The sequence below is a fragment of the Rhodotorula paludigena genome (assembly GCF_050403205.1).
Source record: "Rhodotorula paludigena JCM10292 DNA, Rt_paludigena_JCM10292v1_ctg33, whole genome shotgun sequence".
Classification (NCBI taxonomy): Eukaryota; Fungi; Basidiomycota; class Microbotryomycetes; order Sporidiobolales; family Sporidiobolaceae; genus Rhodotorula; species Rhodotorula paludigena.
Window position 1 is genome coordinate 78215 of NW_027481425.1, and position 14301 is coordinate 92515.

Below are 14301 nucleotides of genomic sequence, written 5' to 3' on the forward strand. Positions count from 1 at the left end.
ATGCACAGGCACGGAGAAACTACTGCAAGTACTTGTTGTCACGAAGCCACTGCTCGACATCCTTCGCATCGCGCTCGAGCCACTTGGCCTTTGAGCGAACCGAGTCGAGACCCTGGCTGAGGGGCTGGACGAACGCCGACGTGTCCTTGTCGGCGAAGAAGCGCTCGACGTCCTGCGCGTCGGCCTCGGACGAGAGCGAGAAGAGCGAGTACTTGACGACGTTGCCAACAGAGAAGCTGCGCGATGAGGACTCGTGAGTACGTGCAAAGAGACGGGCAATCCGAGAAAGACAGCTACTCACTTGCCCTTGAAGCGGCGCATGATGGGCTCGTAGTTCGTCTTGAACCACTCCCACGTCTTGCGCTTCGCGACGCGGTTCCGCCCGAGGTTGGCGATGAAGGACGCCATGTCCTGGTTCTTGACCTCGTCCGAGAGCACAAACTCATAAGTGCGCTTGAGAAGCGCCTCGTCCTCGACCGAGCACAGCGCGCCAATCGCGCTCGTCCTGTGCGCCGGCGTAGGCGGGTTGCGGTACACGCTCAGCACCTTCTCGTACTCCTTCTCGCCGCCGTTGCGCACACTCTGCGTGTAGATGCTGCCCTTGAGGTCGCCAGGGATGAGCGAGTCGTCGTCCTTCTCGAGGAAGAGGCCGAAGCGACGCTTGTACTCGGCAAGCGTCGCCTCGTCGCCCGTGACAGCCTCGGTCGCGATCGCCAGCGTGCGCAGCTCGACCGTGTCGACGTCGTCCGAGTCTGAGTAGTCGAAGCCGAGCTTATCGGCGACGGGCTTGAAGAGCTCGCGGCGGAACTTGTTGAACGCGTCGCGCACCTCCTGCGGCTGCTCCCACCAGGTAGACGAGATCGAGCCGAGGGCATCGCCGATTTCCTGCCAGACTGAGGAGCGAGTCATTGCTGTCAGCAGACGGCATGCGAGACGGTTCGAGGTGTTGTACTCACCGAGGTTCTCGGTCTCGCCCTTGAGCTTGCTCAGGAGCGTGAGCGCGCCGCTCGTCTTGGCGTAACCGCTGCTGGCGAGAACGCTCGCGTCCTGGACGAGACCCATGCGGTCGTTGAGCGAGAAGGCCGACGCGCCGGCCTTGCCCGCCTCGTCGCCGAGCTTGGCAAGACGCGAGACCGGGTAGAGCGTGCGGTCTGCGGATGGGTCTATCAGCGACCATTCGTCCTTCAAGGAGACGGGACGACGCACAGACACCGCACGTCTCGGCGTTGAGCTTGTACGTCAGGCCGTCGACCTGAGGCAGCTCGATCGTCGTCTCGCGGTCCTTGAGAACGAGGTCCGAGTGGACCTTCTTCTCGCCCATCTTGTTGTCGACGACCAGGAGCTGAAGCGGGACCTGCCAGAGAGTCGTGTCCTCCTCGGGCTGCGCGACGATGTCGAGCAAAGACATTCAGCATCCGCTCGTGCCCATTCGGCATTCCCGCAGTTAAGCGCTCGTCACCGCAACGCACCTTGGCATCACCAGTGCTCAAGAAGCGGTTCTGCTTGACCTTGATGCCCTTGTCCGTCTCCTCGACCCTGATGAGCGGGAAGCCCGTCTTGCCGAGCCAGTTGGCCATGAGCGCACCGGCGTCGATGCCCGACGCCTCCGAGATGCCCTTCATGAGGTCGGCCGTGCGCGCGTTACCGTACAGGTGGCGCTTGAGGTAGATCGAACTGTCACACGAACGTGAGCGGGCTTAGCCGAGCCCCAGAGTCAAGCAGGGTGCGAAGGACGTACACGCCCTGGAGGAACTTGTCCTGCCCGACAAAGTTGCTCAGCATTTTCAGGCAGCTAGCGCCCTTCGAGTAGGTGAGAGCGTCGAAGATCTGCACACGCGCAAGAAAGTGAGCCATGGAAGCGGATTGCTGCGGGGAGAGAGCCGCACCTGCTGAATGGTGTCCTCGTCCGGGCACGGCATCTCGATCGGGTGGCTCGAGCGAAGCGAGTCGAGCGCGAGGGCGCGCGCCAGGTGCTCGGTGATGAAGTTCGAGTGGACCTTCCAAGACGGCTCGATGCGGTCGGGAATGATGACCTCGCCCATGAGCGTGGCGAACGACTCGCTGCGCGCGCAAGGGGTCAGTCGGCGAATCCTCCTCAAGCGCGCCGATCCTGACGTACTTGAGCCACAAGTTGTCCCACCACTCCATCTAGAGGCGAAAAGAGCAGAATTAGTGACAGATTGCTTGCCACCGCTGGAGTCTCTGCCGCCTCCACCGCTGCTGAAAGGGCGACTCACAGTCGTGATGTTGCCGAACCACCTGGAGGCGAGAATGTCAGTAGATGACCAGCGAGATCGAACGAGACAGAATGGATGCGCACTGGTGAGCAACCTGTAACGTCGATTAGCTCTCGTGTCAGCCTTTACTGTGTCGTTGACTGCGCATTCGGCGCGAGAAAGAACGCACCTCGTGCGACTGGGTCGTGACGATGCCCTTCTTGGCCTGCAGACCCGAGTTCTTCGGGTCCCACAGGTAGAGCGCCGTGCGGCCCGTGATGCTGCAGGAAATTTGTCAGATCGTGACCTTGCGAAAGGATTGCGAGTCATCACGCACAGACCCCAGTTCTCCATCGCACCCTGTACAGTTCACAACAGGCGCATAGTCAGCAAGAGCACTCGACGAGTGATGCGGCAGGCTGACGAGGCCGGGCGGAACGTACGGCGTCAAAGTCGCTCGCCACAAGCGTGTCGAGCTTCGGCAGCGGGTACGCAATGTCGAAGATCTGCATAGGCAGCGTGTCTGTGCATTAGCACCTGCATCGGAAGCGGGACGAGCCGGACAATTGTGAGAGCACGAGCGCACCTCCTCGTAGATGGGCAGGATCTTGGCAGTCGTTTCGAGCGCCAACCCCGCCTGTGCGATGTGGTCCCACGTAGCGTAGACACGGAGGGGAATCGTGCGGCCCGTGAGGGGCGAGGTGAAGGACGATTCGATGTGCCTTCACGCGGTGTAGGGACGTCAGCAGAGCGAGTAACCCCGACAAAGAGAGAGAGCAAAACATACTCGAAGTGGCCGTTGGCCCAGGCGACAAGGTAGGTCGAGACCTTGGGCGTGGTCGAGTACGTGACGAGCTCCCACTCGTCTGCGCGCGCGAATACGTCAGGTCCGTGTTGTCAAGCGAAAGCGCTGCCGACGCACCCTTGAACTCTGCATCGTTCGTCTGCTTGCCGACCTCGATGACCCCCTCGGTCTTGACCGTCTTGCCGACGACCTCCTTGCTCGTCTCGCTCGCGAAGAACTGCTCGCCGAGGAGCTCGGTGCGCGGGAAGGCTCCGCCGGCGCCGAGGTGCTTCGTCGAGACGACGTCCGTGTTGGCGAGCGAGACGGTGCCGACGCGCGAGATGAGCGCGAGGTCGTAGGTCGCCTTGAGCGAGGGCTCGTCGAAGCAGGGCTGCGCACGCGAAGCATGTCAGCGGCTTGGACGCTTTCGCTATTCAGGCACATAGTCAACACGTACGAAAGCGCGGCGGGCCTGGCCTGTTGTGAAACGAAGCGTCAGCTCAGTCAAACGAGACAAGGTGGAAAGGACAACGTACAGGGCTCGAACTGGGTGAGACCGTAGTAGGCCTTGCCCGACCCGTCCTTCTTCGGGAAGCTCGACTTGTAGTAGCCAAGCATCGAGTCTGTGAGGAGACATGGCAGTGTTAGCTTTCCTGGCGTCGGAAGCGCTTAAAGACACGCAGCATTGCGAGTGTTGCGGTGGGCCGCAACCTCACTCACCATCGAGCGGAGCCTTCCACCTCAGTCCGACCTTGTGCTCGCCCTGCGCAATCTCGCCGCCCGCAAAGGTGATCTCGACACGCTCCTTCTTCTCGAGGACGCGAATGTGCTCCGCCGGGCGGACGCTCTCCGTCTTGAGCTGCGCGCTCGCGAGCACGGCGGCCTCGAGCTCGAGCGGACTCGCGGCGTGGAGGATGAGCTTGCTGACGGGGCGGTGCACATTGACGGTAATCTCGGCGGTGCCGGTGAACGAGAGCGCGGCGAGGTCGGTGCGGATCGTGAGGGCGTAGTGCGACGGGGTGACGTCGCCAGAGAGGCGAGCGTCGTCCTGGGGCTTGTCTGCGCTGCTCATGATGGCCGAGTAGTCGAGGTTGGCGAGGCGGGACTGAGAGTGGTGGATGCAGTAGGCGCGAGAGATTGAGCGCGGGAGTGTGCTGGGGACAGCAGGTGCTGGTGCAGGTCTCGCGGGTGCAAAGGTGTGCGCAAGCTGTGCGTTGCACGTGGTCAGAAGCGGGAGGATGCGGCGAGGCGAGATGAGGCTGAGGTGGGGCAGGGGAAGAAAGGGAGGCTCACGGCAGCGGGGCGCGGGGTAGTAGCTGTGCGGAGCAGCGGACAGCGAGCAGCAACTCGCAAGCGGGAGAGAATGGCGGGCAGCTCAAAGCCAACAATGCGGCAACGCGGCGAGGCGAAATGGGACTCGACGAGGACCACGCGGTGCAGCTGCCTTCTGATCAAGCGAGGGGCAAAGATAGCAGTTTGCAGACACTCTGACAGTGCTTCCTGACGGTCTTGCGATTCTACATTCTGCAAGGACCGCCTTCTCGAAGACCTGACAATTCGCGGAACGCTCTCGACTTGCTCTCGACCCCGCTCTTCCTGCTCGAGCACGTCTCTCGCTTGGAGTGGCCGGTGCGCACTCGGTCCTGCACGGACAACGCACTCACGTCGAGCAACGGGCGTAGAAATGCGAACAAGGAGCGGTGTGCCGAGCGAAATCTATTGCCGCTTCGATGCCGCGTGGTCACCAGGCGGGGAAGAACTCGAGAAGCTTCGAATCGCCGTCCGTATTGGCATGTCTCTCCCTCTACAGTCGGATGAAGCGCAGGAGCAGACAGGAAGAGCTGCGGAGCAAGGAGGCGGTGAGGACATTTGTCGAAGAAAGCCGTACCGGGAGACCGAGCGGCGGTGAGGCACCTGCGAACTTGCGCGCGCTGTTCCGGCGGTACTAACGTACGTGCCAGAAAGGGCCGTACAAGCGAAGGAGCGAAGTTGACCTTGACCCGCCTCGATCGTCGCACGTAAAGCCGCGGTCGCGCTCGACCCACGTACACTCGCTCGCGCCCCCCGCTGCCGAGGGCCAGGGACCCGCACACGCACACACGATGGCGCTGCAGGGCACGTTCCCGCTGCTGCCGCTCGACGAGCTCGTGCAGACGTGCGTCGGGTTTGGCTGCTCGATCGCGCACGACGACCTCGCGCGCCCGACGCCCGCGCGCACGCAGGCCATCTACGAGTGGTGGATGGAGCGCCTGCTCGGGCTCCGCGCAGAGGACGTGCGCCGCGCGGCCGACGCCCAGCTCGACCAGCTCGACTACGCCGTTGCGTTGAGCGATCCCTCCACCGCGTCGAGCCGCGCTTCAGGCTGACGCTCTCGCTGCTCCCTGCAGGACATCTACCGCGATGCCATGTACATCGGAGTGTTCCAGATCGCCTTGTAAGTGCGCACCGCCTCTGCGTCGACAGAAGAAGCCGAGAGACGCAGGTTGACCTCGTCTTCCTTCGCGCGCACCCACAGCCAGCAGCTCACGCAGCCCAGCGGCCTCGGCGACTTCACCCTGCGCGACTTGACGCACCCGACCTCGAAGCGCATCGTCCAGGTCCTGTCGGCCATCGTCAACTTCTACTTCTTCCAGGAAGAGCAGGGCGACCGCGTCTTCCGCCCGCTCGAGGACGAGTTTGAGAAGCTCGTCCAGGAGGAGGGCGTCCTCATCGAGGAGAACGAGCAGCTGCGAGAGAAGATTGCTGCCGAACGGTGCGTTTCCGGCCCTCTCACTGCTCGCGACACTCTCTGCCAGTCGTCTCGCACCGTCTCGTCGCGCTGACCCACTCGCCAATCGCAGCGAGGCACGCGCCCGGAACGCCGAGATCATGAAGCAGGACGAGCCCAACGAGCGCGCGCGCGTCGAGGCGCTGCAGCAGAAGCGCGAGCAGAGCCTCGAGACGATCAAGGCGCGCGAGGCGCTGCGCGCCGACATCCAGGCACTGCGGCAGCGGCGGCACGAGGTCGGGCAGGACGTGTCGCGCCTCGAGCTCGGCATCTCGGAGCTGCGGAGCCAGATTGTTAGCTCGCCCGACAAGCTCCGGAGCCGGATCGACGAGATGCACGACATGCTGCAGCGCGAGATGGAGAGGCTCAAGGAGACCGAGGTCAAGGAGCGCCAGACGACCAACAAGATCAATGCGCTCGCGCAGTACTCGATCGTGCGGTTTTCTCGCTGCTTGTTGCACTCTCGGGCCAGACTGACCCGGTTGTTGCTCCCGGACACAGGAACTACACGCGTGCATTCGCCTGCTCGACGACTGGCAGAACGACGTGCACAAGCTGCGCGAGGCCGAGCTCCGCCTCGGCGAGCACCAGGACCACCTGCGCGCGCTCGAGGCCGAGCAGGTCGAACTGGAGAACCGCATCCAGGTGCGCCGCCCAGCTCGCTTTCGAGGCCCTACCTTTTCGAGACAGCGCTGATCTGTCGACACTGGTACGCACAGCTCCTCGAGCGCCGCATCACGAACGGACGCGACGAGCTCGTGCGCATCAAGGACAAGATGGAGCGCAAGAAGGACAGCGCGCGCTCGCGGCGCAAGGCGCTCGAGGACGCGCACGCCGAGAACCTCCGCCGTAAGGAGCGCCTCGACATGGAGGCGGCCGAGAAGAACGCGCAGGCGGCCGAGGTCGAGCAGCAGGTGCGTGGCGCTTGCTGGGTGCCCGAGTTGTCCTTGCGCCTCTGTCCCTATCGCTCACGTGGACTATGCCTACCCGCCTACGATTCCGCACAGATCCGAGGTATGCACGCGTCGCTGCAGGGCGAGCTCGAGAAGGGCGAGAAGGCGTTCAAGCGCATCAAGGACCAAGTCAGTGCGTGACCCATATCGTCGCCTTCGCTCCCGCTCGGTCCGAGTCTCACGCATGCGTCACACAGCGCTGTACTCGATCCGCCTCAACAAGGCGCTCGACTCTGTCAACGAGCTCAACTCGCTCGCGCCCGAGATCTGAGCCCACCACTTCCGCGTCGTCTCTTCGCCGCCCCTCTCTGTCTTTCGCCGCGCCTCTCTCGACGCCGTGTTGTAGTTCGTCCCCTGCCCTTGACCTGTGTATGCGCCTGTTCCGTGCAATTTCGCTTTGCGATCGACCATTGTCCGGTGTCTCTCCCCTCCCGGCGCGACAAAGTCGCGTCGCCGATCACTCCGCCTCGACCCCTCTCTCGCCTTCCTTGAAGCTGTGCAGAGCTCCAGTCGGCCAGAAAGACTTGCAAGGGCCAGCCAGACCTCTGCCTGGCTTCGTACAGCCTACACACTGCGCCGCTCGATTGCTCTGGTCGACCTTCATCTCCGAACTTCGCTCGAGCCGCCTGCGTCGCGCTGAGAGCGTGCTCGCGCCTCCTGTCGTGCTTTCGACTCGCTCTTGACCCGCTGTGCGTGCTCGATCAGTCCAAGGTGCGTTGCGTCGCGCCAGCACACGCCTGCTTGGCGGTGCAGCCCCCTCACGCGGCCGCCGGCACGCGACCTGCGTCCGCGCGCTGACCTTGCAAGCTCGCAGACGAGAAGACACGCACGAGCATGGCCTCGTCGTACTACTCGAGCCGTCCGGCGAACCCGCACGCCCGCGCGCCGTCACCTTCCGCTTCGGCATCGGCACCTCTGGCCCCTTCGCAGCGCTACCTCCCGCCGTCGCAGGCGCACAGGCAGTTCAGCACCTCGCCGTCCTACTCGTCCTTCTTGCCGTACACGAGCAACACCTCTGCAACCTTCGGACACGACCAGACAGAGCGGCACCACGCTGCCGAGCAACCCCCACATTCACCGTCCGACGAGCCGTCGAGTATCAAGTGCTCGAACTGCTCGGCGTGGGTCTCGCTCGACCTCCTCGGAGAGCACGTGTGTGCGCCTGTGGCCAATGGGACGCGTGCAACAGAGGGATTGAGGATCGAGGTCAAGCCGTCTGGGCATGACGGATGGGGCGCAGCGAAGGCGCAGAGCCCGATGTATTCTGGTACGTCCCCATGGACAGTCTGACAAGGCTATCGGGAGCTGACAGTAACGTTCACAGGCAACCATCTGTCGCCTTCTCCGCCAGGCAGCGCCCCTCTCACCCCGGCGGCGAGCCCGCCAGCTACCGGCAACCGACTCCCCTTCTTCGAGCGGTACCAGAAGCTCGTTGATACGACCGCAACTTCGAGCGAGCCCGCAGGCAAGCTGGCTGCCGCTGCCTCGATCCGCCGCCCGTCTCCTTCGCCGCGAGCCGCTCCGGCCGGCCTCCCGTCCCGTTCTCCCACCGCTCCTCTGCCGACCAGCACTTCCGCCCCGAATCTTTCGGTCTCTTCTGCCCCGTACCAGCCCTACTCGCTGCAGCGCTCGGAAGAGCCGCACCTCTCGACTTCGCCGTCGCAGACCTTCTCGCCCATGCCGAGCGCGGCATCGACCTTCCGCCAAATCTCGCCAGTCTCGTCCCGCTCGGGTGCGAGCGACTCGCTCGCCTCTTCGAGTGCGGCGGCAGCGGCCAAGCGCGCTCTGCCGTCGCAGCAGCAGCAGGCGCGAGAAGCGCACTTCACGCCAAAATCGAGCGCTCCTTCCTCGTCTTCCTATTCGGCCAGCACGCGGCAGCTCCCACAGTATGAGCCGCCGCAGGGGACGCAGCGTCCGGCGCAAGCAGACCTTGCCCGTGCGCCCTCCCTTGCGAGCAGCGCCGCCTCGTCGCGGTACCTGCCTTACGACCGCTCTTCTGCCTCGGCGTCCGACTCTATCCGGTCTTCGCAGTCGACTCCGGCAGACTTGTCGGCACTCGCGAACGGTCCGGGCGGCCCGGACGGGCTGGATGCGTGTTTGGAGGACTTGCGGATCCTTGCCGAGGATGGGCTTGGCATGGGCGGAGGGGCCGAAGCGATGCTCGACGAGCGTTTCTACGACGACGGGGCGATGAGGACGCAAGATACGAGGGCACTGCCCGCCGATGGCTTCACTGCGGACGACCTCCTCGCAACGCCTCGCGCACCGACGAGGCAGCCGTCTCGCCCGCGACCGTCCGACCCGACCACCAACGGCACGAAGGATTCCTCACGCCCGCTCGCCCCGCCAGTGCCGACGAGCCTCGCCGCAAATCCCGCTTCACCCGCCTCTCCCGCCCCGCTCTCTTCCTGCTCCGCCTGCCACGCCCCCCTCCCGCCCACTTCCTCCTCCTCCGCCCCGCGGCGCATCTCCGACGGCCTCCCCTTCTGCCGCCCCTGCTACGCAGACCGCTTCCTCCCCAAGTGCCGCAAGTGCCTCGGCGCGATCGAGGGTGGCGCCGTCTCGAGCAAGGACGGCAAGGTGGTCGGTAAGTACCACGCCAGGTGCTTCCGATGCTTCGAGTGCGATGCGCAATTTGAGGGCGGCGAGTTTTACGTCTTGTACGTCGCGTTTTCCGTTCCTTCGGCTCTGTCGCCCTGGACGCATTCGGCAGATACTGATTCCACACTTTCGCTCGCACAGTGACGGCAAGCCCTATTGCCAACTTCACTACCACGCCCTCAACGGCTCGTTGTGCGCCAACCGCAACTGCGGCAAGCCCATCGAGGGGTCTTGTGTCTCGCTCGTCGGCGAGGAGAACGGAGGTGGCGGACGATGTGCGTAGCTATTTCTCGCCTCCTCAGGCTCGCACCCGCCCAATCCTGCGCCAATGTACTCACTCCCAACTGCGCAGACCACCCTCCCTGCTTCAACTGCTCCGAGCCGACTTGCGCAGTCCCGCTCCTCGAGCACCATTTCGTTGTCAACCGCCTGCCCTACTGCGAAGCGCACGCAGGCGGTCCCGTACGACGCAGACCACAGAAGGACGGCGCGGAGGCGAGGGAAGTCAGGGCGAAAAAGCGGCAAACGATCATCACGCGGCGGTAATTTGCGACGCGGTTGCCGTTCTATCGGATAGATACCCTCGCGGTTTGTGCAGATACCCCGGTCCGCTTCGGAGCGTGACTCGTATCCTTATGGTTGTAGAATGCTGTTCATGCGGGAAGTATAGACACTGCAGTACTATCAATTTTCAGCTACGAGCTTTGAGCGGAGCCGGCTTGCTGGACGCCAAGTGCCGGTCACACGGCGGCTGACGATGATGTTGACGAGCCCAGTTTCAGGTCATAGAACGGACGACATAAAATGGACTACACAGAACCCAAGGAATCCTCTCCTCTACCCGACCCGCGACTCAGGCCTTCTCTACTGCGTCTCTCGTGCTGCCCACGTCCTTGTCGTCGTCGAGGTCGAGGAAGTACAGCTCCTGCACCGTACGGTCGACGGAGTCGGCCTCTTGTTTATTCGCGGCATGCTGGGCGAAGTACCGCGCGTTCGGAACCATCTCGAACTGCTCGTGCTCACCACGGACGGAAAGTGTATCGCCCGGCCGCCCATTCTGCACCGTTATGACAGTCGGGACATCGATCCCGATCCTGCCGCCGCCGTTCCTCCCGTGGTGCTTCGAGCCGAGGCCGGTAACACCGCCGCGACGGAAGGTCGTGCTGCGGCGTGGTGGCGACGAGCCGGAGCCGTTGGCGCCGCTTGCCGCCGAAGCTGAAAGCTGGCGGGACCGGATCGTGCGCACGAGAAGGAGGACTGCGACGGGGGTGCCCATGACGGCGTAAAGGTAGCTGTTCCGCGAGCGAAAGGTGTCAACGACCGGGAAATTTTGACAGCACATGAGTTGAGGACGCACTACATGGTCAGGTCCACTGCTTGGATAGACTTGGCTGCGTTCATGGCTGCGTTGATGTCGATCGCAACGTACAAGGAGATGGCAGTAAAGCCGAGCGCGATGAAGGTGAACGTGATCAAGACGACGACGAGTGTCTGCGTTGCGGATGGGTCAGACGGCTGTTCTCCTACGGGGCGCAGCAAGAACGCGAAATGTACATGGTAAGTCTTGCGGAAAATGCGGCTCTGCCGCGCGCCGGAAGCATCGCCGATCTTGAGTGCCTCCGTCTGACAGAGCAGTTGACGAAGCGACAGGATATGCAGTATGGCCGTGACGTCGAAACCGATATTGAGAACGAGGCCCCAGCCGCCGTACAAGCCTGTGCATAGGCTGTTGGCCCTGGTGGACGAAGCAAGAGCAGCTGGGACGGGACATACCGTAGAGAACGCGCAGGATTTTCAGCAGCTCCTCCTGCTGTTGCAGCATACGCTGGAACGACGGCATCATCCACCCGAGATCGGTCGCCATGTCGAACGTGGTGTCGAAGCCTGCCGCCTGCCGCAGAAGCATACCATCGATTTCCTCAAAGGTGTCGAGCGAAGCGTGATACCGTCGTACGGCAAGCACGCATAACGGGGTCATTGACGCGAAGAAGACGCATAGCGTCCCGCAGATGAAAGCGGCGAGACGGCGGTGCAGAGTGTCGGCGGACGGGGCGTCGACCTTGCCGGTCGATAACAGGTGCTGAATGTAGCCCGAGCCGAGGGCGTGCGCAGCGATCCAACCGCCAAGCCATGGTGCCCACCACCTGCGAGAACGTCTTCAGCGTGAAGCTCCAGCAAAGAGACGACGGTTAACGCACATCATGGTCCGCCAGCCGATCAAGTCGGGCACGAGTCGCTCGCCGTGGTAGTAAGGGATTGAGCGGCAGATGACCACTTCGGTGAAGACGTAGAAAAGAGCGCCCGCAAGCTCCCACGGTATTGTTGCGTGCGGTCGAGGGGACCCTGCCTCCCATCGCCAGATCCAGAACTTGCCCCATGCGACCTGAAGTGCCAGGACGGCGATTACGACAACGAGGTTGCTGTTGGCACAAAGTTCAAGAAAAGGCAGGAAAGCGGCGAGCACCACGAACACTTACAAGCCCAGGAGCGCCGCGGCCACGCGAAGCTGCGTGAAGAAGGAGTCGGGAAGTTGGCGGTCGAGGGTGGACCACAAGAGTTGCCTCGTTGCAGCAAACGGATTGGAATTCTCGGGCAGAGCGCTCAAGGCTTGCTCGAGGCTCGCAGCGAGTGCCGCAGCCATGGCGGCACAGGGGAGCGAGAACAAGAGAGGTGACCGGTAGTCGGCTCGAGCCGAGCAACAAGCGGAGTCCGTGCGGAGACCAAACGCGAAGCATGCGGTGCAGGCACACAGGAGGGAGCTTCAACGGCCAACGCGGGTCCACGGACAGGAGACCCTGAACAAGGTCAGAGCGCAGAGCGGGGCTGAACATGTCTTCGGTGGTCCCGCAAGGGATGCCTTCGCCATTGTGGAAGAGCTTCTGCGCACGGAGACCCAGTGACTACGCCGTACGCCTTCCGCGCCGGCGGATTGTGACCTCGAGGTCCTCGTTGGCTTCCGTGATGAATTGGTATGCGCCCATACCGACTGCGCTTAAGAGGAGTCAACTCAAACGCAGCTGGCGACGCTACGCCAATGGATGTGATTCGCGGCGCAACCGAAGACTGAGACGGGACAAAGACGAGACGTACCTCGCCCTGGAATCCTCCTGGGACGGAAACCATTGCCCTGCACGCCGGCGAGCTTGATCGGCTCATACAGCTTGTAAAATTCGGCTTTTCCGACCGGCGAGATCACCTCGACATCGAATGTCGAGAGGAAGAGGGAGGTGAAGGACTTGAGCTCGGCAGTAGCGAACGTGCTACCCTCGCACTGCACCTCCAAGCGTGTCAGTGAAGCGCTCATAGTGAGACAAGCAAGACGTTTAGCGGCTCACCCTTGATATGCCTCCGCCGAAGCCGTAGACCTGGTTCGCGCGCCTGCTCCTCCAGCCGCGACCCTCGCCACCTTGCTCCTGCTCCTGCTGCTTCGCGTCAACGCCCTCGGTCTCGCTCTCGGCGCGGTCGAGGAAACGCCGTCCGTCCCACTCCCACGCATTGCCGTTCCAGAATTCGTCATTCAGGTGATGCACCCGGGTCGCGCAGATCAGGCGCGCATTGCCGCCTGGTATGACGATCTGCGGGTGCTTCTCGCCAGCGCTTGTTGGCAAGACGAGTGGTTGCTCGACGACGCGGATGCTGAAGGTCGAGGTTCCGAGGCGCAGCGTCTCGGTGATACAAGATCCGAGAAGCGGGAGAGTCTGGGCGAGATGCGGGAAGGTGAGAGGTTCGCCGGAGTCGGAGTCGGAGGCTGCAGTGGCAGCAGAGAGCGAAGCGTCGATTTCGGCGAGAAGGGAATCGCGCAGATCTTGTGGAGCTTGCAAGAGGAAGAGGAGGAGTTGCACGCCGATGTAAGGCGCGTTGGCCTGCGAGAATGCGTCAGCACGGAGAGACGATGCTCCAAGTCGACGGAGCTTGGATGAACCTGCAACGCCCAGAAGTCTGCAACCAGCATCTGCAGGCACTCGCACGGGTCAGGGCGAGTTTCGACCACAATGACGGGGGCACGTCAGCGTACCTTCCCGCCCTCCTTTGCTCCGAGCTCGTTGTTGAGCGCTACTTCGGCCATGTCACGGACTACACCCTTCTCGAGACCGTCGAAACCGTCACGGATCCAGGCCTCGAAGGTCGAGGCGATTAAGTCTTGCGCGATCCGCCCCTCCTTGACGTCCGGAATCTTCTCAAGCAGGAACGGCGGAACGAGCCCGCTTGCCATGATTGGGAAAGCGCGGTCGAACTTGCAGAAGGCGTCGAAGAGCTCGGCGGGGGAAATGCCTTTGGCATCGCGGACGTGAGGGCCAAAGAGGCCTGCCAGGGATGCCTCGAAGTAGGTCTCGACGATCCAAGGAGCCAACTTGATGGTGAGCTCTCCGCTTGGTGCCGCATCCACCTGTACGGCAAGGTCGTCGAGTCGATCACGCACGACCGCGATGAATCGCTGCAGCGGCACGGTGAGTTGGCCTTTCTGCATGCCGCGCGAGTGCGTGGGGAAGAACTGGTCGTCGAGGAGCGTCTTGTCCTGCCAGTAAGGCGCGCCGAAAGCCGAGCCTTGCATCTCGCGGCGGATCGGAAACTGGAGCAGAGGCACGGTCTTCAGTCCAGCTCGACACTTGGGCGCGCTGAAGCGACGCACGAAGGACAGGATGCGCGAAGGCGCCTCATAGACGCGCTTGATGGCATTCGACTCGAGAATGACGGTCTGGCAGAGCGGCCAGGGGAAATAGACGGCGGTGCCATAGTCGCACCGCAAGGACAGCAGAAACTCGTCCTCGTTCGCTCCGAGCCTGTACGCGGCGAGCACGCCGCGCACGAAGGGCGGCAAATACGCGGGACCGTACACCGGCGCGGTTGGGACAGCCGGACGCGGCGCGAGGACCCGGCGCGCGATGAGCCCGACGAGGACTGCCAGCAGGGAGAACAGCCCCGTCTGAGCGTCGATCATGGTCTAGCGCAGCGCCGAGCGAGACGAGCTTGTCGGAAAGA

At 63.1% G+C, this 14301-nt stretch overlaps 5 protein-coding genes across 5 annotated transcripts; 2 read left to right on the forward strand and 3 right to left on the reverse strand.

Moving 5' to 3' along the window:
* Positions 1-19: 19 nt before the first annotated feature.
* On the reverse strand, positions 20-4072 carry JCM10292_006608 (M1 family metallopeptidase; the record flags this gene model as incomplete). The annotated part of the gene is made up of 19 exons (XM_076650233.1): positions 20-236; positions 302-893; positions 957-1151; positions 1207-1381; positions 1470-1674; positions 1739-1827; positions 1887-2061; positions 2120-2148; positions 2238-2259; positions 2321-2331; positions 2407-2497; positions 2554-2576; positions 2660-2722; positions 2803-2938; positions 3004-3082; positions 3139-3391; positions 3458-3477; positions 3537-3623; positions 3721-4072. The coding sequence occupies 19 exons, from the start codon at positions 4070-4072 to the stop codon at positions 20-22; spliced, it is 2814 nt and encodes a 937-aa protein (XP_076504193.1).
* A 1030-nt stretch (positions 4073-5102) lies between these two features.
* JCM10292_006609 (uncharacterized protein) lies at positions 5103-6991 on the forward strand (the record flags this gene model as incomplete). The annotated part of the gene is made up of 8 exons (XM_076650234.1): positions 5103-5318; positions 5388-5434; positions 5516-5752; positions 5841-6201; positions 6269-6412; positions 6487-6681; positions 6775-6853; positions 6918-6991. 8 exons carry the CDS (start codon positions 5103-5105, stop codon positions 6989-6991), a joined length of 1353 nt encoding a protein of 450 aa, XP_076504194.1.
* A 563-nt stretch (positions 6992-7554) lies between these two features.
* Positions 7555-9867, forward strand: JCM10292_006610 (uncharacterized protein; the record flags this gene model as incomplete). Its single annotated transcript, XM_076650235.1, has 4 exons — positions 7555-7987; positions 8045-9380; positions 9463-9596; positions 9674-9867. The coding sequence occupies 4 exons, from the start codon at positions 7555-7557 to the stop codon at positions 9865-9867; spliced, it is 2097 nt and encodes a 698-aa protein (XP_076504195.1).
* Positions 9868-10174: 307 nt separating this feature from the next.
* On the reverse strand, positions 10175-11962 carry JCM10292_006611 (uncharacterized protein; the record flags this gene model as incomplete). The annotated part of the gene is made up of 6 exons (XM_076650236.1): positions 10175-10613; positions 10679-10812; positions 10876-11036; positions 11095-11465; positions 11520-11741; positions 11799-11962. The coding sequence occupies 6 exons, from the start codon at positions 11960-11962 to the stop codon at positions 10175-10177; spliced, it is 1491 nt and encodes a 496-aa protein (XP_076504196.1).
* Positions 11963-12221: 259 nt separating this feature from the next.
* Positions 12222-14260, reverse strand: JCM10292_006612 (uncharacterized protein; the record flags this gene model as incomplete). Its single annotated transcript, XM_076650237.1, has 6 exons — positions 12222-12307; positions 12412-12592; positions 12657-13184; positions 13244-13273; positions 13337-13891; positions 13952-14260. The coding sequence occupies 6 exons, from the start codon at positions 14258-14260 to the stop codon at positions 12222-12224; spliced, it is 1689 nt and encodes a 562-aa protein (XP_076504197.1).
* Positions 14261-14301: the final 41 nt, after the last annotated feature.